Raw genomic sequence first — 27625 nt, forward strand, 5'->3', positions numbered from 1 at the left:
AATGTTGTATTCACACTTTTAAAATGCTCAGAAAAGCATTAAAATAAAGTTTTAAGAAATCTAAATTTCAAACACCCCCTCTCCAAGAAGGTCACACCACCAGTTTCTTTTCTTTTTGGTTTTTTTTTTTTTTTTTTTTTTTACAAATCAAGCACTGGAAAAATGTATTTATTCTTCAAAACAGAAAATCTTTAACAAGGATATCAATGTCACAAAGTTTGAGTTTTTTCTCATTTTGGAACAAATCGAAAGAGGAAAGTACACAGAAACTATGAACTCACTTGTGTACTAAATTTTTAAACTATTTCACTGTCACATAATCTAAAACCACTGGACTCCCAATTTTCAACTTCTTATCAACCTCTTTCACAGTGATAAAATGTGAGGTTGTAGTCGACACCTGTTTTTTGTTCTGTTTGTTGCTCTATTTATGTGATCACCAATTTTCTTTTAAGCCAGAGCTGAAGAGCAGTAGCATCAGGAAAGAGGTTAACATGCCAAAGAGTTATTTAGTTATTATTAAAGGGTCTTTACAATAGTCATTGAGCTTTTTGTCTTGTTTTGGACACATCAACTTCTTCAAGTGTTACGATCAAATGATTTTGTTCATGTTCCACCACTGGTAATGCTGTTGTCAGTGTGAAGCCTTTCTGGTTTGTCTCTTCACAAAATGCATTCATTGATATGTATTCAGATATCAGAACAGACACTTGTGTTCAGGAATATAATTTATACAACACCAAAGAAAGGGGAAATGTGGGATTCTGCTTCTGTAACTGAGTGGTCACCATGTCTAACCGTCAAGCAGAGGACTGAGTTTGAGTTCCCAGTACTACCTTGGATTTTGTTTAGTGGGAGGGCTGTGTAAAGGGAAAAAGTTATAATGGTGCTTGGAGCCAGTGACAGAGTCCCAGGAGGCTATGTTGGAATCAGCCAGCCCTAGTCAGCAGCCCATGTGCTGGGCAGATCTCTACTTCTTCCACATCACAGCCTTCCTCATGCCAGGCTGGTCACCAGGAGGTAATACAGCATGATCTACTGCTGGTTTTGACAGCCACTCATTGCCTTCATTTCAGGTGATTGAGCATGACACACAAACACCTCAACTTCCATAAAGTCAGCAGGCAGCAGCAGCATTTAAGCCTGTCAGAACCAGCCTGTCATCATTCAATGAGATGACCAGTATGATGCACAGTCTCTGTCAAATGGAATCCTCACCATCACAATGCCATCACTGGGCTGTAAATGAGGGGCTTCTGCCCATCTGCCCATCCCTGGTGGTCAACAGTCCAGCAGCTGCTTGGGTCCAGATTTTGACTCTACAAAATACAAGCACCATGCTGCTGTGATGCTGCAACCTGCAGCAAACTACAAGATGTTGCCGCCTCGACCTGCACCATGCTGAAGCTGAGTCACACGAAGTGTCCACGTTGTTGTCATTGAGCCAGCACCTCTGTTTAAGCAGGTCATGTCCATGCATCTCTGGCTGTTCTTATGCTTGGGGCTACAATGCCAGAATATAAAATGAGGATTGAAACAAACTCAAATCACTAAACAGGTTGGATGGATTAATTAAACAACTAATTGTGCTCATCCTCATGCATGTCTATAGCCACTTCTTACCAGTACATGGTGGAACTAACAAGGGAACATTCCCAAGTATCAATCAATGATCTTGATGAAACTTGGCAGTTGTGTGGAGGGGGCAAAATAATGCAATACATACTTTTTGTTTGTGTCCAGTTTTGCTTTTAAGGAGGTAAAACATGTACCAAAAGGTAATTTGGCATTTTGGATTTGGAGAGAGTATCTTCAAAACATTGATATATAAAAAATTATAGTTAATATGTATTAATGTTCTTGGAAACTGCATAATAGAATTTTGTAATAATTTGAAATTTTGCAAAATGCTCCTCCCTACCCCCACCATTAATTAATTTTGAAAAGTGAAAACTTTTGTCACACAATAGACTAAAGAAGCTTTGAAGCTACATTCATCCATATGTAATAAAGCTGATTCATGAAATACCATTTTTGGAAAATATGCTGTGCACAATGAGTTGTTGGAGTATTTTCTACATACCTAATGAAAATATCTAAACATTCATTATTAGTCTAGTTATTTATTTTAATAATATTTGTTTCATGTTTTAAAATTTTTTTTGTTTTCTGATTTTTTAGTTTACCATGTCACATCTGTGTATTTTGTTAACTGGAAATAATAAGTAACTCATTAAAGATACAAAATCATTACAGTAATGGTAATATGCAACTAAATGCTTAAAACATGTTTTCTTTCACCATGCACATAAAATTAATGAAATTTCTTAATGTAATATACACAACTGAGAACACACTATAAAACTAAATTCAGCAGGATTTAAACTGTCATGGGTGATCCTCTAAATATCCTGATTTGTATCAGGCATATTTCAGTATGTTGATGAAGAAGTACCTTGTCCTCAGGTACAATGCTCTATATGATTCTTTCACACTGGCAGACATAAGCATCTAATAATAATACAGATTTTTCTCCCATGCTGGGGAAGAACACATCTTTCAGATATCTTTTGACCTGGTCAGACTTTTATTTATCAGGTTTTGGTGCTGTCACGAGGACATTTGGGGCTTCAAAAGCAGATTCTCTAACTCTTGGTCCAAAATCACCACTATTTTCTTATAAAATTATGAAAAGGCTGGTGGTCAGTGTGAAAAAACCATTTTGACCATCATACCTGAAGACAAGCAACTTGTTCATTAGGTGATTACAAAGGACTCAGCAGCACAGGTACAGACTTGCTACATATACAGCTTTTAATACTGGAAGAACTTTGTGAGAAGATTTTTAGATCTAGTTCTGTTTGATGTCAATCACCACTTAATAGACAACATAATTAAGTTGCAGTCATTAGAACACAATGAATTCTTTTTGCCACAGCTTTCCAGTGTGCTGAAATGTGCCTGATATGAATCAGAATATATAAAGGATCACCTGCAAACATTTGAAATCCTGCTGAATTTTGATTTATATTGTGTTCTCTGTTATGTACATTTTGTGAAGAAATTTTGTTCATTTTATGTGCATGGTGTAATAAAACACTGTGTTATAAGAATTTATCACAGATCATCATTATTGTACTGATTTTGTATCATAATAACAAGTTACTTATTATTTTCAATAATAAAATACACATGCATGAAACAGTAAACTAAAACAATTAAAATGTAAAATAACAATTTAAAACATAAACAGCATAAGTAAATAACTAGACTAATAATGAATGTTTAAATATCTTCATTAGGTATGTTGAAAATACTCTGACAGAACATTTTGTACAGTATATTTTCCAAAAATTGTATTTCAGAAACAGGCTTTATTACAGAAGTCTGTATGTAGCATCAAAGCTTCTTTAATTTAGGTTTTAACAAAAGTTTTCACTTTTCAAAATTAATTAATATTACACCATTAATTAATTTTGAAAAGTGAAAACTTTTGTTAAAGCATAAATTAAAAAAAGCTTTGATGCTACATACAGCCTTCTGTAATAAAGCCTGTTTCTGAAATACCATTTTTGGAAAATATACAGTACAAAATGTTCTGTCAGAGTATTTTCAATATACCTAATGAAGATATTTAAACATTCATTATTAGTCTAGTTATTTACTTTGATGGTGGGGTATTTTGCAAAATTTGATTATACAGTCTGCAAAAATGTTAATCATATATCAACTTTTATATGAGAAAAAGTTTTTATATATTATCATTTTGAATACAGTCCCTCCAAACCTGATATGCCAAATTACATTTCTGGATGTATTTTACCCTTGAAAGTGAAATTGATCACAAACAAAAAAATATGTACTGCATTATTTTGTCCTCTCTACGCACCCTCAAGTTTCATCAAGACCATTTATTGACACTTGGGAATGTTCCCTTCTAAGTTGAATCAATTAATAAAGGACTGTTTTAAGACCACTGCTGGTGTGTCTGCAGCTTCCCCACAAGCCAAATCTGTCTCCAAAGCCAACTATAAACCCTATGACACCCACAAAATATTCAGGCACATCTTGAGAAGCCAGAAATGTTCATATTTCACACTGGTTTTTCGACAGCTACTTGTGGTCACTACAGTTTGGTGCCTAACAGGGAACATCTTGCATCTGCACTGCAACTACTGGAATGAGGTGTACCTAGTGACAACAGAGAACCTGTCTGAATCAGAAGTGAAGTAGTGTGTCCAATGTATGGGAAACTGACAACAGCTGGGAGAATGGTGTCCTGTTGCCATAGTGTGTCCATATTATGTCATTTAGTAGAGGTTGACACAGTGGTTGATCAGCATCATATGGTCCTCTGAGCCTGCCAGCAGATTTGCTTCACCCAAGATCCAAGAGTGATTTGCAGTGGACTGAGTGTGGAGCAGAGAGAGGGGTTGAGCAGTGAGGTGGACAGTGGGGGGGGGGGGGGGGGGGAGGGGGGGGGGCAGGAGAGATGTGAGGTGAACAGGGTCATGGTTGTCAGTCTACAACTTTTGTTTACTGAGTCCATAATGAAGTTGTTATTACATTTGCATCTGTATTCTTCAGGACACCTGAGGATTCTTCCAACAAATTTCAGTGTGACGTCTGCCTTAATTGTGATTAGTATTATGTGGTCACCACTTTTTCACTCTGTAAACATACTCCCAAATACTTAATGGATGCGATTACTTCCAGTATCTGTTCTGCAGTTACATAATCATACAACTATGGGTATTTCTACCTGCTTGTACAGAATAGTTACATTTGCTTGTGTTGAGGATCAACTGTCAATCCCTGCACCATGCATGAATCATCTAAGGATCTTCCTGCATTTTACTACAATTTTGTAGAGTTGCAATTTCCTTGTATACAGCATCAGCACCCACAAAAAGCCTCGTGGAACTCCTAATATTACCCTCTAGGTCATTTATATATATTGTGGAAATTAATGATCCTATAACACTCCCTTTGGGTATGCCTGAAGTTACTTTTACTTCTGAAGATTTGTTTTTGTTAAGAATGACATGCTGTAATCTGTTTGCTAGGAACTCTTCAATTCAGTCACACAGATGGTTTGATATTCTATACACTCATACTTTGTTTATCAGGCAGCAGTGTGGAACTGTATCAAATGTCTCCCTAAGTCAAGGAACATGGCATAAATTTCAGCACTGGTATTTACTGTTTTCTACATCTTATTGATAAAATAGCAAGTTTAGTTTCATACAACTGTGATTTTCAGAATCCATGCTGATTCCTACAGAGGAGATTTTTGGCCTCCAGAAATGTCATAATACACAAACATAGAACATGTTTCACAATTCTACATCTGACCATTGTCATGATATAGGCCTTTAGATTTGTATGTCTGATTGATGATCCTTTTTGAAAACAAGAATGACCTGTGCTTTCTCCCAGTCATTAGCAATGATTCATTCCTCTACCACTGCTGCTAGAAGAAGAGCAAGTTCTTCTGCATATTCTGTGTAGAAGCATACTAGGATCCCATCAGGTCCAGTAGCCTTCTTCTGTTGAATGATTGCAGTTTATTTCCTATTCCATGGTCACTTATTTTGGTATATGTCATTTAGAGAATTGCCAACGGCCTTGCCACAGTGGTAACACCGGTTCCCGTCAGATCAGTGAAGTTATGCACTGCCGGGAGGGAATAGCACTTGGATGGGTGACCATCCGATCTGCCGAGTGTTGTTGGCAAGCGAGGTGCATTCAGCCCTTGTGAAGCAAACTGAGGAGCTGCCTGTTTGAGAAGTAGCAGCTCCAGTCTAACTGACATATGGCCAGGAGAGCAGTGTGCTGACCACATGCCCCTCCACATCCACATCCAGTGATGCCTGTGGGCTGAGGGCTGAGGATGACATGGCAGCCGGTCGGTACTGTTGGGCCTTCCAAGACCTGTTTGGACGGAGTTTAGTTTTTTTAGTTTTCATTTAGATAATTGTGCAATGATTTAAAGAAGGAATCATAGTATGATCTTGTTCAGTGAAAAAGTTCTGGAAATTTTTGAAAAAAAAAAGAAGAGCAGAATTACCAATATGTGGTCCAGCTCCTTCCTGATATAAGTGAACTTTCCCTCATCTGCTTTCTTGAATTAAATCATATATGAAAAGATGTAGGCATAGGGCATACTGCTGCAAATACTTTTCTCACAGTGAGTCTTTGTTGTTTATCTGGGATGTCTTTTACAAGTGTGAGGTGTTTGAGTTCCATTACAGAAACAGATGTCTAGGGAATCATTATCTTCTTGTTGCTAGTATAACTGAGACTTGACTATATCATGCAAAATGTTTGGTCACTCTCTGAGTATCAACATAAGCCCAGGAGTGATGCTGAACTCACCTGATATTCTCTTGTAATTTCAATGAAATTATTCTCATTTGGAATGTAAGTTTTTCAGCCTAACAAGATGGCTTCATGTACAAGCTGTAACTAATTTTAGCTTTCCCATTACAAGTTGAGTGGATTAGCCATTATGAGAGAGTGGCCAACACAGCAAATGCACATTAGCTTAGTTGTGAAATCCGTGCATTCTAAAGTAAAACCTGCCTTAGCCATTGACTACAATCTTGGAGGAGAACTGGTATACTTTGTCAGCATTTTTCCTCTTCTTTAACTGAGCTGCAAGCAACCAGGAAGAAAATCGGGCACAACATCTTAAGAAAATATCTCCAGCAGTCTTCCCACAACTTTGATACAGTAACCATAGTCCGGTAAGTCAAAATCTTATGAAATTTCACCAGTCCACATGCCTTAATATCTGTATTTTTCCACTTCATTTGACATAATTTTAAGTTTTTTATACACAATTTGATTGCTTACTGTGCAGCATTCAATAACTTGTTTCTTTGTTCATCTACTTCCAATGCCCAATTTCCATATTTAAATGGTAGTTCTCAAGAGCTACTTGTGTATGGCACAAAACTACACATGGGCACAGTGTATTTTGAGGTCAAATGTGAATAACATCTTAGTCATTCATGAAGACTGTGACACTCTCATGTTTTAGATACTTTTTGCTTTATTAAACTTGAACTTTCTTCAGAAGATAATCATGAATGCGTAATTCATTTGCATTAGTATGATGCATATGTTCATAACTTTTGTTTTAAATCTGAACATTTGAGTTCTCACAATCAGGAGATTAAGCATGGTGAGGAATGACTTCCCAGTCACACTCTTGAATAAAGTCTTCTTTCAGAACAGCGGCATGCTGACAGGCATTCATATGCTGGCAGAGTTTTCTTGGTTGTTTTTATTAGATCACAACTGCAACTTATCTCATATAGTGGCAATAAATGTCGTCTATGGTGGTCACACAGAGGAAGCGATTCATAGCATATAACAACCTCTTTGTGCCAGCCTGTGCATAAAATTATTTTTTGTGGATGCATACTGACCTTTTCATAATGGAATGTTTTTGGTTAGGTTAGGGCTCACAAATTACTTTATTTTTATCAAATTAATGGAAAGGCAGCATATATAATTACTAGTAATGATACTGAATGGGAATGCTTGATGTTCATGAGCCAACCAAACACGTTCAGGCAAAAATGCAGATATTGCTACTGACCGACTTTTGTTGTTTTGAATTAGAATATGCAGTACACATAAACTCAACTTTCAAACTTTGGTCACTGAATAAAAATGTTAGAAAGTTACTTGGTCACAATGAAATGTGTTTTATATCCTCATTGACCCCTGCCTTCCTTTTCCCAAGTGATGACATTTACACAATGAAAGACATAAGCATCTCCATGTGCCTTCTGATACTAATCCTTTAATAATACAATGCCTCATTGACAAATTCTACCATAGGTCATCATTAAAAAGCAATCAGTAATTGTTAAGTAAGTTGAATACAACATTTGTTCAGTAATATGATGACTGTAATTCAACGATAATTTTCCTTCAGTCATATTTCACCAATAAAAATTACTCTGTAATTGAGGAATGATAATAATCTCCTAAAATCCCTTTTTTTCCACTCTGTTTATCTGTACATCTCGTTACAAATACTTGACCTCTCCCAACCTCTAATAGCCATATTTAGATATTTGTAAGCAACATGTATCAATTATTGTACCTTCCATCTTCATAAATGAAGGACTACTTCTGTGATATTACTGTTAACTAAAAGTTATTGCAATGATCTACCAGACTAACATGACAAGATGAATTAGCAGAACATGCTGGACAAATTATCAGCAGGATACTGAAAATCTGATTTATACAGAAAAAGATTTCTAAAACCTTGAAGATCACCAAGGAGATCGATACACTTACAATACAATATAGAAAGATTTAAATACCTTCACAAACTTATTTCTTGCTAAATCTGCAATTGATTTTCGAGATGTCTTTCCAGAGCGTGTTCGTGGAAGTCCCCTTACAGGTGCAGCTAGACGAAAGGCAGCAATTGGACCAATAAGTTCCCTGACCATCTTTACTAGTTCATTTGTTATTTCTGCTTCAGTTTTCCTTGCATCTGTAAGAAAACTGAACATTTAATATACCTATGCCAATATATTTTAACATATCAAAACACAAAATTTTTAACATACGTTTCACAGCATTTTATCTTATGTAACCTAGCTTTTGGGTTTTAAGCCAACTTTCCAGAAATTGTATTTCAATTTTGTGGAAAATGAGCTTGTAATTCAAACCCTAGGTCATGTAACACGAAAAGTTGTGAAACACAGGTAACATAATGTGTACTTTATAGTGTATCAGTAATAAATTTGTAAATACCTTTGTTACCATCTCTTGCTGTTGTTAAAAATGAAGATAGAATATTATCCCTGATAGATTATAAACTATATCATGCAAAAAAAGATAAAAGTTAAGACCAAACAGTCTATTGCAATATGCAGGACACTGAAGCAAAGTGAGGAGACTGGCATGCACGAACAAAATCTGTAACTCAGTTGAGGATTTCTTGGTAAGGAGGACACAGAGTGTTATCTTGGATGAAGATTAATCAACAAATGAAGAAGCAACTTCATGTCTGTGTCAGGGCCAGAGAACTCTGTTGGGGCCCTTACCGTTGATGTTGTATATTCACCTGGTGGACAATATTAACAGCAACCTCAGACTCTGATAAAAACGCTCTACACAAATATCCACTCAACTCTGGTAAGATTTCAAAATGGTGCAAAGATTCCTTTAAATGTTTAAAAATGTAAAACAGTGCTCCTTTTTAAAAAAAAAAAAAAAAAAGGGCCATACCATCCTATCTCTACAGTATCGGTGAGTCGCAACTGGAATCGATCAATTCGTATAAATACATGGGTGTAACAGTATGTTGCGATATGGAATGGAAATATCACAATAGCTCAATTGCATGTAAGGTGATGTTTCATTCATATGATAGTGGGGAAAATGTAGCCTTTTTACAAAGGAGAATGCTTACAAAACTCTAGTGAAATCCATCCTAGGCCCACACAAAAAATGACTAATATCAGCACATAAAAGTCTTAACAGTACCATAATTATACTTTATGTAACCAACACATGTACCTTAATATGTTATTCAATGGGAAATATCCCCTACCATGCATTTCATAGAGGTTTGTGTGGTAAGTATGTATAAGTGGATATGAACCTATTTCACATAGTTCATTGTACAATGTGTAAAAGGTGGTGTGTAGGCGTTACTAACTCACATCTGTGTATATAAAAGAATTATTTGCCATGAGAATGTAAAATGACTTGTTCCAAATTGTTACAATTTATTTTGCAAAATGACCCATGGAACATGGAACTAACATACTAACTTAAAAACTGTGAGTCATTTGTCAATGGTGTGAGCATCATACTTGAGTTTGTGGCCTAAATATTCAGTATTCACCACACTGATAATAATAATTAGCTATCCTGGTAATATCTATTAATTAATTCAAATATTGAGATAGCATCCTCCTAGCTACATTATATTATCCTGAGTGATCTAATGGACATGAAGATGAGAGTAAACATACAATACATTAAATTAATATTACAGTCCAAAAATAGTAGCTATGAAGCTGCTATGTGGTGCAGTGAAAGTTTCTGCATGTAGTTAATGACTTTCAATGTGTAACTGATGAATGGCAATCCTGATAACTTGTATGAGGGTACAAAGTGTCTCTGTATGCAATATAGGACATCAGGACATTGACTAACAAAATCTCACAAATAATTTGTGGGTATCATATCAGGTAAATGGGGATACCAAAGAAGAAAAAGGATTTGTTTTCTGGACAAGAACTGTTTTTTAACATCCCTTTCAAGATACAGATGGAGACTGGCCTGCTGGGATACAGTTGTGGAAATGCACTGATGGAAGAGTCCACGGTATCCCTGGCACCATGGTCAGTGTGAAGGGGGCCTACAATATGGAGCAAGTCTGATGGTACCCCAGACTATCAGACACTCATTCAGTATGATGATCAGTAATGAATTCTTGGAATTTGTATTAACCCCTAATACATCCACTTGTACTCAAACTTTATTGTTGCCTAAACTAATCTGAGGAGGATTAGTGTTCAAGGTGCCACTGAAAATGAGATGATAAGAGACAAAGAACATCAGAGCCAGAGAATAAGCTCACACTGGAGAAGGATGGTAGGGGAAGTCACGCACATCCATTTCAAAGAGCCAGAGAATAAGCTCACACTGGAGAAGGATGGTAGGGGAAGTCACGCACATCCATTTCAAAGAAACCCTCATGGCACTTGCCATAATGGATTTAGGATAACCTTAGAAAACCTAAATCTGAATGGTCAATCAGGAATTTGAATTCCAATTTTCCTAAATGTGAAATCAGTGCATATCTCACTAGGTGTTACCTTAGGCAATGATTGTCAACTATCTGCAAAATAGCACAACACTTTCAGTACTGTACTCATCAGTTATCAAACCCACAGGCTTATTTGGTCAGGAAACAAGGATGTATTGTACAGAGGAATGTGTTTGATGCAAACTGCAGCATAACAGATGCCACTGAACTGTAAAAAAAGTGATGTTACAGCTGCAGCAGTTACCTAAAATTGTGTTAATACAGCAGATGAAATGCCACAGAATGTATTTAACTGACACATTAGGTGATCATTTTCCTGCTAATGTGATTTTTGTAGTGCTCCAACAAGTGATATATTTATGAGATATCTGAGATTACAGGCTACATCAACATCTAATATCCAAAATCTGCAAACCTCTGTAAAGTATAGGGGAGAGGGTTATTTCCATTATTCCACTTATTATGGTTTATTCACATTCCAATTGTGTATGTCTCATGGAAAGAGAGACTGCTGTGTGAATGGTAATTAGTCTAATGTTGTCTTCTAAGAGAGCAACAGACTGGTGGCTGCAGTATATTCCTCAATTTTCACAGCTAATATTGGTTCTCAAAACTTTGTAAGTATGCTTTTGTGGGATACTTGATGTATATCTTCAGGCATCTACCAGTTTAAGTTTGCCAGCATTTTAATAATGCTCTCTCATAGATTAGGCATACCCATGAACATTTATGCTGCCCTTCTTTGTATATACTTAATATCTTCTGTTCGTCCTATTTGATATGGGTCCCACACAACTGAGCAATATTCTAGGATGGATCCCATAAGTGTTCCATAAGCAATCTCCTTTCTAGAATTAATGCATTTTACCAGTATCCTATCAATGAAATGAAGTATGTAACGTGCTACACCTACAACTGGAAGTCTGTAACATGCTACACCTACAACTGAGCGAATGCGATGATTCTGTTTCATATCTCCAGTCCACAGCCCCTTGAGGTTTCCAAATTACAGCATATAACATAGTAGTGTGTAACACAACTATGTTAGTGCATGAGAAACAGTGTGCTGTACTATAATTTTGAATTTGAAGTGTTTGTCAACACAAGGAATACCCTGTCTTTAAGCATGAAAATGCCAGACCAAGCATGAGTGTTGCAGCATCTGCAACAATCCAACACCATGGGTTCACTCTCATTGATCATCCTCCATACCGTCCCAACTTGGCCCCATCTGATTTTCATCTATTTCCAAAACTTAAAGAATATCTTCAAGGACTTCACTTTGATAGTGACAAAGCAGTGTAAGGGGAGGTTAGTTGTGGCTTCATCAACAAAGTCAGGCATGCTACAGTGGTTCTATCAACAAACTGATCTATCATTGAGAAATAAAAATGTAGACATGAAGAATAAATATGTAGAGTATTAGTAAAGTTTGTTTTATTTAAAAACCTTTAAGAATTTTCACATAAAAAATTCAGAAGCATTTCTTTTCAGCATGCCCTCATAGAAACCAGTGTTTAGTGCTGAAATGATGATCAGCCATGCTACAATCAACCGATCAACACAAAGCAGGGACACACCTGTCTGTTTTCAATTGCACACACTCTGATGTGAAGTCATCCCTTCTGGCACTATGAGTGCTATGTTAATGACATCAGGTCATTATTTTTCTTTGAAAGTGGGTTTTCTTGTTTCCATTTTGTTTTAATCTTCACAATGTTAAATTATTAATTATAAAATTTAAATATATTTAAACAGTACAATTTATATATGTAAAATTAATATATTCGGTTTAGTTATGATTACTACCCTTGAAAGTCAAAAGGTTATACGTTATCCCATTGTAGCACATTGGTAAAATTTTACATGAGCCACCACTAGCATCTAGTTTATTGCTTTGATTTTTGTTCTTGGGATAGCATAAGAGAAAAGTGGAATCTGGATTTAGCATGATCAGTGTTTTCAGAATTCATGCTGCTAGCACAGATACAAGAGGGAGGGGTATCAGTGAGATCATTATCTCAACCCCCTCCCCCCATGAGCACATTTTGCTGAAAACATTTATATTTTTACACAGGTAAATTTTGAAATTTTTAGTTTCTTTCTAGATAATACAGAAGCATGAAAACAAAGAGTCTCAAAAGATTCAAGGAATTCTAGAACATTATGAGCTACACATGACCCTTTTTTCAGTTTCATTGTAATAGATACCCTGGGAAGGGACCTGGGAGGCCACCGGTGATGAAGTTCATCTTCTGCTCCTCCTCTTCCAATACAATGTTCTGGAATGGTGTCATCCAAGTAACATCTGACATGCTTAGAGAATTTCTTTCAGTGCAACCAATATTACCTGAATGACACCATTCCAGGACATTGGATTGTAAGAGGAGGGGCAGAAGATGAACTTCATCACTGGTGGCCTCCCAGGTCTCCAGACCTCACACCTTGTGACTTGAATCTGGGGGGTTATGTAAAAGACAGTGTTTTTACACCCCCTATGCCTGACACTCTGGAAAATCTGTAATATCTCATTGTTAAAGCTGTGAATTTGATTATGAGAGACCAGCTGCTCGATTTGTGGCAGGAAATGAGACACCGTTTTGACATCTGTCATGTAACACATGGTGCTCACATTGAATGCATAAAAATGTGAACTTTTCTACTTCCAGGAACATTGGAGTAGTGTTTCTATCTTTTGGAGTCCAGAAGCAATAAATGTCTGAATCATGTTCCTTTTTTTTTGAACAGCCCTGTGTGTGTATAACTTGTAATGACAGTAGGTCATATTCTTTTACCATATCCTCTAAACAGTGGGCAATGGGAGCAACAACAAAGTGGATTTGGAACTTTGCTTTGCATTAAGAAACCCTGATTACTGGGAAATTTAATATATAATTGCTAACCAAACATTCCACACAGAACCAATGACGTTCAGGCTGCAAAATAATGTAATAGTTGAAATGTCAAGCAATTTTCTGCTTACCTCAGCTACATTTTCAAAATACTCCAGTTTCTCATGTAGGTCCCTTAATGTTAAATAGAATTATTATTACCAGTGTGTAATATATTGAACAGTTGTATTTAAAAGTTATTTCCATTTTCATTTCATTTCTTGTATTGTTGTTGTAACTGAATATCCAATTTTATGTACTCATATAGACAGACTCATTCAGTACACACTATATTGTATGCATTTCATAAATGTGAGACAGAAAGTGAAAAGAGACCTCTTGTCAAAAAATTTGCATTTGAGCTATTGTAATTTTCACTTTCAGCATTGAATTCTCTACAATTTGTATAAAACTAGATTTGTATCTCTAAGTTTGAGTAAATTATGACATGATGAATATTGTTGCAGAAGAAGCTGAATAGCACCGTAGTGTAGTGGTTATGATACTAAACTGTTGCATGGAGAGTCGTGAGTTCAAAATTCCCTGGACTGCACAATTTCAATTTCTATATTCAGTTCGAGTACATTCTAGAAGTATTCACGAATGTCAAGAATTACTGTACTGGAATGTTCTGTAGCTGTATATATACCGTATGTGTTCTGAACGGAGGCAGTTTGCTGTGCGCTCTTGTATGTGCAAGTGCTTAATAAACCTTTGTTATGTGAAGTTAGTGTTCGTCATTCATCTAATCACACCTTTTTCTATGTGATATTATTCTGGCAGAGACACTGGGTATCGGAACTTGTGACAGCGCACATTATTGATGACACAGTGGCTCCCATCAAGCCATGACAGAGCCACCGCTTACGTGGCGAGAAACCCGAGTTTGGGCCACATTCAACAGATTACAATCTATTGGAGACAGAAGAAGAAGAGGATGTTACAATGACAGCAACTGTGTGCCACCACATGAGCCATCCTTCCGGGTTCTCTGGTGATGATGCCAAAGATCTAAACAAGTGGCTGAAGGTATATGAGTGTATAGCCAAATTTAACAAATGGGATGACACCATGTGTTTGGCTAACATATTTTTCTACTTGGAGGGCACTGCCAAGCAATGGTATGAGAACAACAAGGAGAAGTTCACAAGCTTGAAAGTATTCCAGGCTGAACTGCACAAGTATTTAGGCGACACACAACGACAGAAGTGCAAGGCTGAAGATAAATTAAAGTGCAGGGCACAGCGTCCAGGAGAAACTACAGCATCCAACATTCAAGACATCTTGGAGCTGTGTAAAATAGTGGATCCTAGAATGAAGGAGGAAGACAAGGTTGCACATCTCATGAAGGGTGTTGCTGAGGACATGTACAAGCCGTACTCCTGAAGGAGGTTTCGACAGCAGATGACTTCATAAAATGGTGCCAGTATACTGAGACAATGCATCAAAAAAGAATTACATGCAAGAAGTTTGAATGGCTTCCAAATGTTGTATCGATGTCTGTGATGGAGGAAGCAACTGATTTCACAAGTATTCTACGTCAGATAGTGAGAGAGGAAGTTCAGAAGGCACTTGGATTGCATGACGAGCAAAAACTTGAGATGCTTCAAGAGGTCATAAGGAAGGAAGTGGAACAGACATTGAACCCAGTCTCTTGTCCTTCATTTCCCTTTAAAATAGTTAAAAAGTCAAGACCTAGGCGGAGTTACGTTCCTGCAATGCCGCATGAGGAACCCGTTTGGGTACCAAGGAAGACTGACATCTGGAGGACCCAGGATAACCAACCAGTATGTTTCCACTGTGGATGACCGAGACATGTGGTGCACTATTGTTGAGAAAGGTGGAGGATATTTGGTGATGCCTGCGCCAGAAGACAGCAGATCAATCTTAGCTGATGCCAAATCTGGGACGACGAAGATGAACAAGAAGATGTGGGTGCAGGACGACATAAGTCACCATCGTCGCAAGCTAGTCGCTGTAGAGGACGCTCCCCAACACACCGATCAAGGTCTCCATCGCCGTTTAGAAGCTCCAGCCGATCACCTAGCTGCCGCAATCTGGAAAATTAAAGGATGCGACCTTCCTTGGAGGTGAGGCTACTGAAGAGAAAAATCCTCTGCCGTCTATCACTACAAAAATGATAGGAAACTACATCGATATCCTCATGGATGGCTGACCAGCGCAAGCTCTTGTGGACTCTGGAGCATCATATTCAGTCATTTCGGAGAAGTAGCATCACCAGTTGCAGAAAACCGTATTCGTCAACAACAAAATATCTCTGCTGAAGGTGGCTAATGGGAAACATGTAAACCTACAGGAAGATGTACCATTCATGTGGGTATAAGTAGCCATACACAGCCCTTAGAAGTCATCGTCTTACAAGAGTGTAGTCATGATGTCATTCTCGGATGGGACTTTTTGAAAGCTTCTCAGGCAATTATAGATTGTGGTCGCTCGAAGATTATGCTGGATGTGATGAGATACTGTTGGCAGGAAGATGCGCATCCAAGTGTGTGGAGGCTATGTGTGCTGGATGAAGTGATCATTCCTGCAGTCAGCACTGGAAAGGTAACTGTCACATGTCATGCCATGCATCAACCCATGGCTCTTGTAGTGGAATGTAAGAGAAGCATACCACTGGAGAATAACTTGGTCATCTCAGCCTCTGTCATCGTCTTGTTTAAGAATGGATTCAGTAAACTGTGGATAGTTAACTGTCGCCGAGAACAGCAGATCCTTCCAAGATGCATGTGCATAGCAAATGCTGAGCCGTTAATTGAAGGACAGCTGAGCATCATAGAAACCTCCCATGCCGAGTCTGTATGTGAAATTAGCACTGCCACTACGAGACAAGATCTGCTAGCTTGACAATCACCAGATATCACTAAGGAACAAAAGAAGAAGCTACTTGCCATACTTCAAGAGTTCTCTGAATGCTTCAATCCACAGGTGAAGAGTAAATTAGACAAATCGACGGTGAAGCACTGGATTAGCACTGGAGACCATCAACCAATAAGCCAGAGAGCATACCGTGTGTCAGCAACAGAACTTTGAATAATTCGTGATGAGGCAGAGAAAATGACGAAGAATGACATCATTCAGCCTTCACAGAGCTCATCGTCATCACCAGTGATCCTCGTCAGGAAGGAGGATGGCAGTTGACGCTTTTCTGTTGATTACAGGAAACTTAATAAGATAACTAAAAGGGGTGTTTACCCTCTTCCACGAATTGACGATACACTAGATTGTCTGAAGGGGGCTAAGTTTTTCTCAACCATGGACATGTACTCGGGGTACTGGCAAATCTAAGCAGATGAGGCTGATCATGAGCAAACTGCATTCATCACCCATGAGGACCTGTATGAGTTTAAGGTAATGCCGTTTGGTTTGTGTAATGCACCAGCAAGATTTGAACAGATGATGGATAACCTTCTACGGCACCTTTGTTATTTGGATGACATTATAGTATTCTCAGTGACATATGATGATCATATAAAAAGACTGAGGACCGTTATTAAGTGTCTCCAACAAGGCAGACTGAAACTTAATCCAAGAAAGTGTCTCTTTGGAGCAAAAGAAATTAAAATTCTTGGACACCTTGTGTCAAACGAAGTTGTGTGGCCAGACCCAGAAAAGGTGAGATCTATAACGGAATTTCCTATTCCTAAAAGTATTAGAGATATGAGAAGCTTCCTTGGTTTATGTTCTTATTACCATCATTTTATCAAAGACTTTTGTATCAAAGCCAGGCCACTCAAAGAGTTGTTATAAGCTGATGCTAAATTTATCTTGGGTGGAGCTCAACAAGATTCTTTCAATGTGCTGCAAAAAGCTCTGATGACTGACTCTGTACATGGTCTGTATGATGAGAGAGCACCTACAGAACTACATGCAGATGCCAGTGCGTATGGGATCGGTGCTGTTCTGTTGCAAACTTTTGATGGAAAAGAGAAGGTTATAGCCTGCCCAGAGAAACTACTCTACTACAGAAAGAGTATGTCTTGCTGTGATCTGGGTCATGTGCAAATTTCGACAGTATCTCTGTGGAAGGCCATTCACAGTTCAGAGCGTCATTCACTTTGTTGGTTGACAGGTCTTAAGGATCCAACAGGACGACTTGCCAGGTAGGCACTACATCTTCAAGAGTATGACATTACCATAGTGTACAAAAGTGGAAGAAAATACCAAGACGCCAACTGTCTCTCAATAAATCCTGCGAAATACCATCAAGACTTTGATGAAGATAGTGACTGTCTCACTGCACTCCCGGATCTCTCTGCGGAGCAGAAGAAGGACGCCAAGATATCTCAAATTATGGTTGCCTTAAATCAGTCAGAGGATGTGAAAGGACAATTTAACGTTGTTAATGGATTACTTTGCAAGAAAAACTTTGATCTGTTTGGAAAGAGGTGGCTACCAGTGATTCCTAAACACATGTGCTTAGATGTTATACAGAAATTCCATGACACACCTGAGGCTGGACATTTAGGATTTATTAAGACATATTATAGAATCCACAAGAGATTTTTCTGGCCATATTTAGGAGTGCCAATCACTATGTGTCGCACTGTTGAGAGTGCCAGAGGAGAAAGGCAGTTCCTCATAAACCACCTTGCCCACTCATACCAACTCCACCAGCTGAAACACGTTTCCAGCATGCTGGGATTGACCTCCTTGGATGATTTCCAATGTCTGCTAGTGGCAATAGATGGATTATTGTTTGCACTGGTTATCTGACACACTATGCCCCTACAAAATCTGTGAAAACAGCCGAAGCATCCGAGGTAGCCAAACTTATTGTGGAAGACATGTATTAAAACATGGTGCCCCAAGGTTGTTAATTATGGATTGCGGGAAAGTTTTTCAATCGAATCTTGTGGCAGAGATAAACCGTCGGTGCAGCATTACTCATCACATGATGACTGCCTAGCATTCGTATACTAACGGGCTTACTGAACGCCTTAATAAAACCTTGGTTGACATGCTATCAATGTTCGTCAACGCTGAGCAGAGCAACTGGGATGAGGTGCTACCTTTCGTGACATTTGCCTACAACACCGCCAAACGAGACACCATATGATTTATGCCATTCTTCCTGGTGCATGGGCATGAGGCGACTACTATGACAATGAACACTGTGTTTCTGTTACATCCTGATGATGTGGATGATGACTACATCGGCCAGGTGTTAACCAGAGCTGAGGAACCTCAGCAGTTAGCTCAACTCCGCATGCTGCAGGCTCAAGAAAATGATCACCAAAGGTATGACGCGAGCCACCGCCCTGTTGTCTACCAGCCTGGTGACCTCATCTGGATCTTCACTGTTTGGAAGGTTGGTCTCTCTGAGAAACTCCTCAGGTGCTACTTTGGACCTTATAAGGTTGTAAGACTGTTGTATGATGTGTTAATGATCAGAGATACGGTCCACATCCTTTGAATGAAGCCCTATATGGATCCTGCAACCCAGGGTAAATTCAAAGCTCCAGCAAGAGGCAAGAAGCAGAAATGTGATGAAGAGTGTAGCGGCAAAAGAAGTTCTGAGAAGATCACCGCCAGGACGAGAATCAGTCATCAGGAGTGGGAATATGCAGGACTGATGACTCGTTCCTAGACTAGGAGGACATAACACCGAGATGCTGTTCTCTTAAGAAGGGAGCAATGTCACAGAAGAAGCTGAGTAGCACTGTGGTGTAGTGGTTTTGATACTAAACTGTTGCATGGAGGGTTGTGAATTCAAAACTCACCTGGACTGTACAATTTTCATTTCTATATTCAGTTGGAGTACATTCTAGAAGTATCTACAAATGTCAAGAATCATTGTACTGGAATGTTCTGTAGCTGTATATATACTGCATGTGTTCTGGACAGAGGCAGTTCACTCTATGCTCTTGTATGTGCAAGTGCTGAATAAACCTTCATTACGTGAAGTTAGTGTTCGTCATTCATCTAATTACACCTTCTTCTATGTGACAGTATTGTTGATGGGATATAAGTGTTTTATGATAATATGTTTTAAAGTTTGACTTTACTACCACTGTTTAATTTGGCATATTTAAGAAACAAATTCTGCATATACAAGGTGATTTTTTCCACGATGTACAAACTCTAGGGGTTGACTGATAAGAGGGTGCAGAACAAAAATGGTCTAATGAACTTACATCTGAAAATGCATGGCTTCCATCCTAGAAACCATTTATTCAATCATACATTGTTACAGAGACTGTAGTCTAATACACACTGTACCACTTAGCTACAATTACCGGATGCATGGTTTCTTCCTAGAGGGTGGTACTGTTTCCCATACATCACGCCCTAGTGCCATCTTCCACCATGGTAATTGGTAATGCGGTGTCCGATTCACTTCTCTTGCTGACTCTTCTTGTAGTGGATGTTATACATCATTGTACACAGTGGTTCTATGTTCGAATTGAGAGCTTGCCGACATAGTGTTTACTTACAGAAAGGCAAATGGCAGCAGATGGCGGGTAGCAAGGTTGTATCAGGAGACCTATCCCCACCTACAACAACCACAGCATTCAGTGTCTGCAACAGTGTTTCATTGTTTGTCTAAGACAGGTTCATTTCAGGAAACAGGAAATCATGAAGGATGTACCTTAAATGTTTGGACACCAGACTTGGAGGAAAATGTGATTAAAACTGCGAAAGGCAACCACCGTGTCAGTATCAGGCAGTTGGCTCACCACTATAGGGTAAGCCAGACGACCATGTGGAACAGTCTCCATGACAAATGTTACTACCCTTATCACTTACAGCGTGTTCAGGGCTTACTAGTGACAGACTTTCCACATCAGGAGCAGTTTTCTCACTGGTTTCTTGACCAGGCATCCACAACTGTGGTATTTGTGTTATCCATCCTATTCACAGGTGAGGCCACCTTTATGTGGAGTGGTATTTTCATCTTTCATAAAAGTCATCTGTGGTATAGTATGCAGAACCCCTATGGTGTGGTGACAGTGAATCATCAGCATTGATGCAGCTGGAATGTGTGGGCCGGGATAATTGGCGACAGTATTTTGGGACCAGTCTTCCTTCCACAGTTGCCTAACAGGCCAGAATTGTTGGCGTTTCTTGTGGGTGACTTTGCCTCTCCTGCTGGAAAAAGTTTCATTGAAGATTTGAAAGGTTATGTGGCTGCTGCTTGATGGTACTCCAGTCCATTTTGCCATTAATATCTGGTCGCATATCAATCATGTCATCTCAACCCATGTCTGGTTATGGGGCCATCTCAAAAGTGTCGTGTATGCAGAGCCCATACCAGATGTAAAGTCACTGGAGCAGCATATTCATGCTGCCTTTGACTTTGTTCGGATGTAGCATGGCTGATGTGAATGTGTGAGAAAGAACATGCTATGGCATGTACAGGCATGTGTTGAGGCACATGGAAACTGTTCTCAACACATACTTTAACTGTGGCTGCATGATACAGCGTGTATTAGACCATAGTCTCTAACAATGTATGATTGAATAAATGATCTCTAGCATGGGAAACATGCATTTCTGGACGTAAGTTCATTACATCTTTTTTGTTCCATATCCTCTCATTGATCAATCGCTTGAGTATGTACATGGTGGAAAAATCACCCTGTACATTAACCTTGATATATCCTTTGCCAAGGCTACAAACTTTTTTAAGCTAACATCACACATTAAGTGGTTAATCCATTTAAAATCATACCACTTATAATGTACAAAAATTTAAAATCAAATGAACTGACTCCAAATTGAGTCTCTCTCTCTCTCTCTTTTCTTTTTTACAAAATATTTGTATTACTTCAGGACACAGAACGTCCTTTTATTCTTCTTTGCAATAGGTCTTGATGTTCTTAAGAAGATGATATTTTTGTTGTTTTGTGATCCCTGCTGGAATTAGTGCACCAGGAAACTGAATGGGTCCATTTTCTTCAAGAAAGATGAGGTATGGAAATTTATTTCCATTAATGTCCATCTTTAGGGCCCACTATCTATGTAGCTAAAGATGAACTGGGTAGATTATTTAGTTATGTAAGTTACTTTGTAACCAATACTATTCTTCAAGACAGTTAGCCAGTCATGTGAATTCATAGCAACTTCATTTTTTTTTCATTTCTAGCAGCAACAACAGAGTTAACATGTATTGTAGGTGTAAGATTTTGTTGCTAGATTAATAAAAGCTATCAGCTGGTATTTTAGGTCTGCCAAATGTAAACAAATAACATCTATGAGCATTTATAACTCTCATTTAAAGAGGGACTACTTGTCTTGTTTGGCATTATTGTATTCACAAAACATTCTTCTTTTATACAGAGATACTCTGAGCTCCTTAAAATGCCTATAAAATTGAGGAGATACTGTTTTGTGAAGCACTGCATACTCACCTGCGAGATTTATAAAAGGGTCCTCTTGTCAAGCCAATTCCCCATCATGACAAGAGGTCTTTTACTAGAAGTTTTTAAGTTTTATTGATTCATCCTATAAATCAGATTGTGGGATACAGAACAGACACACATGCACACGTGCATGTGTCCTCACACACACACACACACACACACACACACACACACACACACACACACTCACGAATTTTAGCTTTATCCACAAAGGTCCTTGCAGTAGCTGCACTGTCTTGTTTCAAGTCTTTTGAACCTTAAATGCTCTAGAAATTCTGTTACTGAATAGAAGCAATGATCCAATAAGAATGCCCTTAGGGTTTTACTTTATATGGAAGACTATTGTAAATTTGTATAGTGCTGTTTACTGTGGAGGTTTTATAGGCTGACATACTTATTGACTCGACATGAAACTTTTCCTTTTGTCTTGTATCATGTTCATGGATATTGAAATTTTCATTTACATCTTTCAAATTCTTTCTACTGTATTTACAGATTTCTAATATATACAGACAGGGAAGAGGGAGAATTGATAACATTTGAAAGAGGGGTTTGCAAGAATCTGTTTGTTGAGCACGTTGCATTGCTTTTACAGTTCTTTTTTGAGTTAAGAAGATGACTGAACTAGGTGGTGCATTACCCCAGAAAATAATTCCGTACAGTAGGATGCTGTGGAACTGGGCAAAGTAGGCAGTTCCGATGGTGCTATAACTTGCTTTGACAGAGAGTAAACGCAGACTGTAACATATTTTCTTTAGTGTTCAATTAATTTTGTTTATAAGTGTGTGCCATTTGAAGTTATTCTGAAGCCATAAGCCTCAAAACTTTGTTTCCATAGAAGATGAAATTTTGTTGGAGTTTATTGTCACACTGGTGCAGCATGCATCACCTTTTAAACAGATATTTAGGAATGTTGATTTTTGGTGTTTATCATAAGTTTATTCCCCTCAAACCATCTATTTAGCTGTTCTGTAGTCTTATTAACAGCTGCTTGAAGCTGACTTTGGGATATTGCCTGTAACTGATGGCCTCAATAAATGTTAAAAATTTCTGATACGAAGAGCTTTATGATGACATGACATTTCACTTTATCCATTTCAAAAAAACACATGCAATATGATGATTTTAAAAACACATCTTAACCCAGCTGTTCTGTAGATCAAGTTAGCACATGATTAGCAGCATAGTAATATATAGTGTGCCAACATAAAAAATTTAAATTTCATTCATATTACCACTCTCTAGCGTGCTAGAGAAAGAGTGTTTCACCTGTGCCCACATATTCACTTTTCAAGTTCATGCTGTTCTCCCCTTTCTTTGTTTCATTAAAAGTTGATATGATCAATTTCTTTCAGCTCTGTAGCTCACTTTCTTCAATGCATGGCAGTATTCATTTGCTGCATCAAATGTGTCCCTTGAAATTATGTGATGAAACTTATTTGATCTACTTGCTGTAGCATAGGTACAGTTACCTGTAATTTTTTTGAGACCTTACTTGTTGGTGTCTTCACCTGTGACCATTAAATTAGATATATCTGACATTGCCAAGAAAGAAGAAAGTGATCAAATATAGATTTCTGGAAGCTTTTTTTAAAAAAAAAAACATTTATAATTGTCAAACCATCTTCAGACCACTCACTGCAAAATATACATTGTAATATACTGTATTGAAAACCCTGCTCCATCTATACAGCTGGCTGCTACAATTTTATACTGTATGTGATGTAGACAACAATAAAAATAAGTTTTAAATTTTAAGAAATCTGAAATTAGGGATTCTTCTTCCTGTGATATCTTTCAGTTCTTAGAGATATTTCAGAAAAAAATGCTATTAATCAGTATAAGAAACATAATGATTAATGTAATGCAATTCATGTTATATGTACTGTACAATGTGAATTAATATTACAAATAATAAGGAAATTGCAGCTATGTGTAAGGCACATTAATTATCATTTAACTACACTGATGCAAGGAAGTTAATGTTTACTAATTATTCCCACAATGGAATCAGTTAGCAATTGACTTGAGCACACCACCAGTCTCTTGATAAATTTACTTTCTATCCCAAAACTGTATTTTTGAGAATTCAATTCAATAATACCAAGCAGAATCCTTATGAATATCAAAACAAAATTTTTGATATAAGAGATGTTACTTATCAACTTTTCAAACAGGCTACAAAGCTTTCTTATAATTCTAAAAAATGATAAAATATCTGCTACAATCTTTCTCAGTTAATATTTATCATTTATGGCACAAATTTTAATATGGTTTCTGCCACTGAAGATAATTCACCAAAGGAATCAAATATGCACTCTCAGAGATTTTATTCTGCTGCTGAGTAGCTCTGTTGTACACAAGATGTATGACGAATTTTGAGAATCATATTTTACTCACCTGTATTTTTACAGGAAAAAAAAAGAAATGATTTGAAATTCACTTACTTGATGTTATCATATATAAACAGAGTGGTATCTCCCCTTTTGTAGGTTCTGGAACACCCACAACTGCAGCATCTCCCACATCAGGATGGCTGAGAACCACATCCTCAAGAGCAGCAGTGGACATCCTGTGCCCTGCTACATTTATTACATCATCATCACGAGCTGTTACATACACATAGCCATTTTCATCAATGTATCCAGCATCCATGGTGTCATAATAACCCTGAAAATCGAAAGTATTAGATAACATGGATGTTTCAGAGGTTTAAACTGTTTAACATAAAATGTATTTGCATGTACAGAATGGAATTTATTTACTGTGATGGTCTATAATGGACTTATAGCTGATCAAATATTAATTTTTTGGCTTCAAATATGTTAACATTACAGTTTTTAATTCAAAGACATGACATAGGTGCAGGGTGAATGGCATCACTCATAAAGATGTACAGTACAAGAGAAGGAGGCAGTTCAAAAGTGTCTTATTTTGACTAAACATGGGAGAATCATAATCATTTCAGAAATATCTGCTAAAAAATAAGTGATGGTGCTGGCAGTTTGAAAGTCCCCATAGCAAATGGTTCTTGGATAATTACTCTGTACGCTGGCTGTATTTCTCATTTTATTCCTGAGAGTAAAATTGTATTTAGGTGTACGAAAAACAGCAGTGACTACCATTCAGAAATGAATGGTGTCTGTTTTAAGGAGAAGCTTACTGAACAATTTATGCTTCAGAGTCAGTCACTAATGTACCATAGCAGTTATAATTCAACTGTTACAGAAAAAATGCCAAGTACAAACACCAGAAATGTGGATGTTGTGCTCTGGCTTAAAAATAAAAATGTTCCACAAAGTATATACCAGAGTCATGCTGAATTCCTGCAGCTTGTAAATTCATACAAGGCAAGTGACAGAACATACAAATTTGACTCTCTTGCATATGAATGTGGTCACACAGGTTAGTGTGTACCTACATATCGCCATCAGTACAACCGGATGGAATTAATTTGGGCACAGCTTAAATGTTATGTGGTAGAGGGGGTGATGGATGTGTGGCATGGGGGTGGGGGGGGGGGGGGGAGATTCAAGATAACAGACATTGAATTGCCTGTACATGAAGCAATAGACAAATAGACAACATTCCCCCTTCAACATGGGTACACTGTGTGTGACATACTGAAAAGCTTCAGGAAGCAGACTTTGATAGGGAGGTGAAGATGGATAAAAGCCTTGAACCTTCCATCATTAATTTTACAGTCAGAAGGTTTGGGCACTCTCAGATAGCGGTGATAATGATATTGCAATGTAGATACTTTGGTTTTAAGGACTTGTGGCTTACAAAATGCATTAGCATATCAATTGCATACCAGGTATGTGAGAATTTCCTAACCTTGATTGATTAGGAATTTGTATCCAATGAAGTATGCAGTCTATAATGTTCAACATATTGTCCAAGGAGAAGTTAAGAGTTTACCAGTGCATAGTATGCTCTAATAAATTATGAGACTGCAGCCGGATAAATTAGTCAAAGACTCTGATACTTTGCCAAGCAAACCCATGTCACCTTCAAGGCACAAACTGGAGAAATGACTTAAAATGATAGGAAGGGTTACCTGTCAAGATATCAGTGCTTTTCAACATTTTCAGTTACAGTTCTCACATATTTTTTGAAAAAAGATGGTTAATTGTTTGCCTGTTCAATGGACCATAAATGTGGTCTCTTAATGTTAAATTGAAGGAGTTATATTACACTCGTAATGCCTGGAGGCAGCAAAGATGTTAAACACATCCACATACAGGTATTATGTATTTTAAAAAAAATTCTATGGAGTAGAAGCAGTTGTCAAGCAAATATAATCATTTTGGTTTGTGTTTGAAGTTGATTTTGTTGTGTATTACATTTTTATAATACAGTCCAACTTGCAATAAATGACAGTTACTGCAACCAGTTTCAGTGCCCTTGTCATTAGACAATCATCATTTTGAGAAAAATTGTAGTTGATGTCTTCACAAAGCTGCATCAGCTGTTCTCACCTTTTGACATCACATAATGTTGGCTATAGAGATTTCTATCATGTAGATGATTTATCAAAATGAGATTGAAAATTTATTAGTCACCCTCATGGACCAGAATGTATAAAATGATGTACTGTAGGCAAATGAACATGAATGTTGTCCACTGCAACACAGTTTGGCAGTATAGAGATTGTTTGCCCACTCTCTGCCACCACGCATCGGCCGACCTCATCCTCTCCAAGCTTCCCTGTCATCCCACGTCTATGCATGCAAGCACCATCATACATGATTGGGGGATATAGTTAATTTCACCTCTTTGTGCATTATCAAGATAAATTATACCAAAAATTGTGGTGTGCTTACAGCATGTCTTTATCAACACAGTAGTGTGGAATGAGAATTCAACACAATCATAGCAGCTATGACCACAACTTTTACAGATGTGAAGTTCTATATGTAGAATGAAGAAATTGCAATATTTGTGGATTGTGAAAGTGGATGTGGCCTCTTTAATCCTTATAAAACCTAACTGTTTATCACATTTATTTTCTGCACAATTAGTTTTTGTTGTACATCACTTTCTCATTTATGCAAAAACAAGAGGGATACATAGTTTATTAGTTCTATTTTGTCTCCTTTTTTTGTGAAGTGGGTCGATAAAAGCATATTAAGGAATACCTTGGACACTACCAGTATGAAAGTATTAATAACATAACACAGCCAAAAAACCTTAAAGAACGTAGTGCCAAAGGTATGTTTTTAGGTTTCCATACCTCAGTCAGTAAATACAAACCCCTTATAGGATAACCTTGTTGTCTTCTCATCTGTCTCTTAAGACCCATTCCCCTCAGGAACAGGTGAAGGTATTAAGCTGGAATTTATGTTACATACTAAAGTTTATGGTTTTTTGGTGGTGTAAAACATTTAAGCTTCCAAATCAATACTGTTAAAAGATACAGTCATTTATGTCACAATTTTTGATATTCACAAACTCACTCATCAAAACCTACAGATGAACTATCTGTTGATCCTGTGGTCTAGCAATAAAGCAAGCACCTGGAAACTGGG

At 37.6% G+C, this 27625-nt stretch overlaps 1 protein-coding gene across 2 annotated transcripts in view; it reads right to left on the minus strand.

Moving 5' to 3' along the window:
* Positions 1–27625, minus strand: part of LOC126184836 (acyl-CoA synthetase short-chain family member 3, mitochondrial) — a 518174-nt gene that overhangs the window by 12456 nt on the left and 478093 nt on the right. For both annotated transcript variants that reach the window (XM_049927427.1, XM_049927426.1), the window contains exons 12-13: positions 24542–24764; positions 8349–8524 (exon numbers count right to left, since the gene is read on the minus strand). In XM_049927427.1, coding sequence (XP_049783384.1) covers positions 8349–8524; positions 24542–24764 — 399 coding nt within the window. The remainder of the gene's footprint in view (positions 1–8348; positions 8525–24541; positions 24765–27625) is intronic.

The sequence above is a fragment of the Schistocerca cancellata genome, chromosome 4 (genome assembly GCF_023864275.1).
Source record: "Schistocerca cancellata isolate TAMUIC-IGC-003103 chromosome 4, iqSchCanc2.1, whole genome shotgun sequence".
In the NCBI taxonomy this organism is placed as follows: Eukaryota; Metazoa; Arthropoda; class Insecta; order Orthoptera; family Acrididae; genus Schistocerca; species Schistocerca cancellata.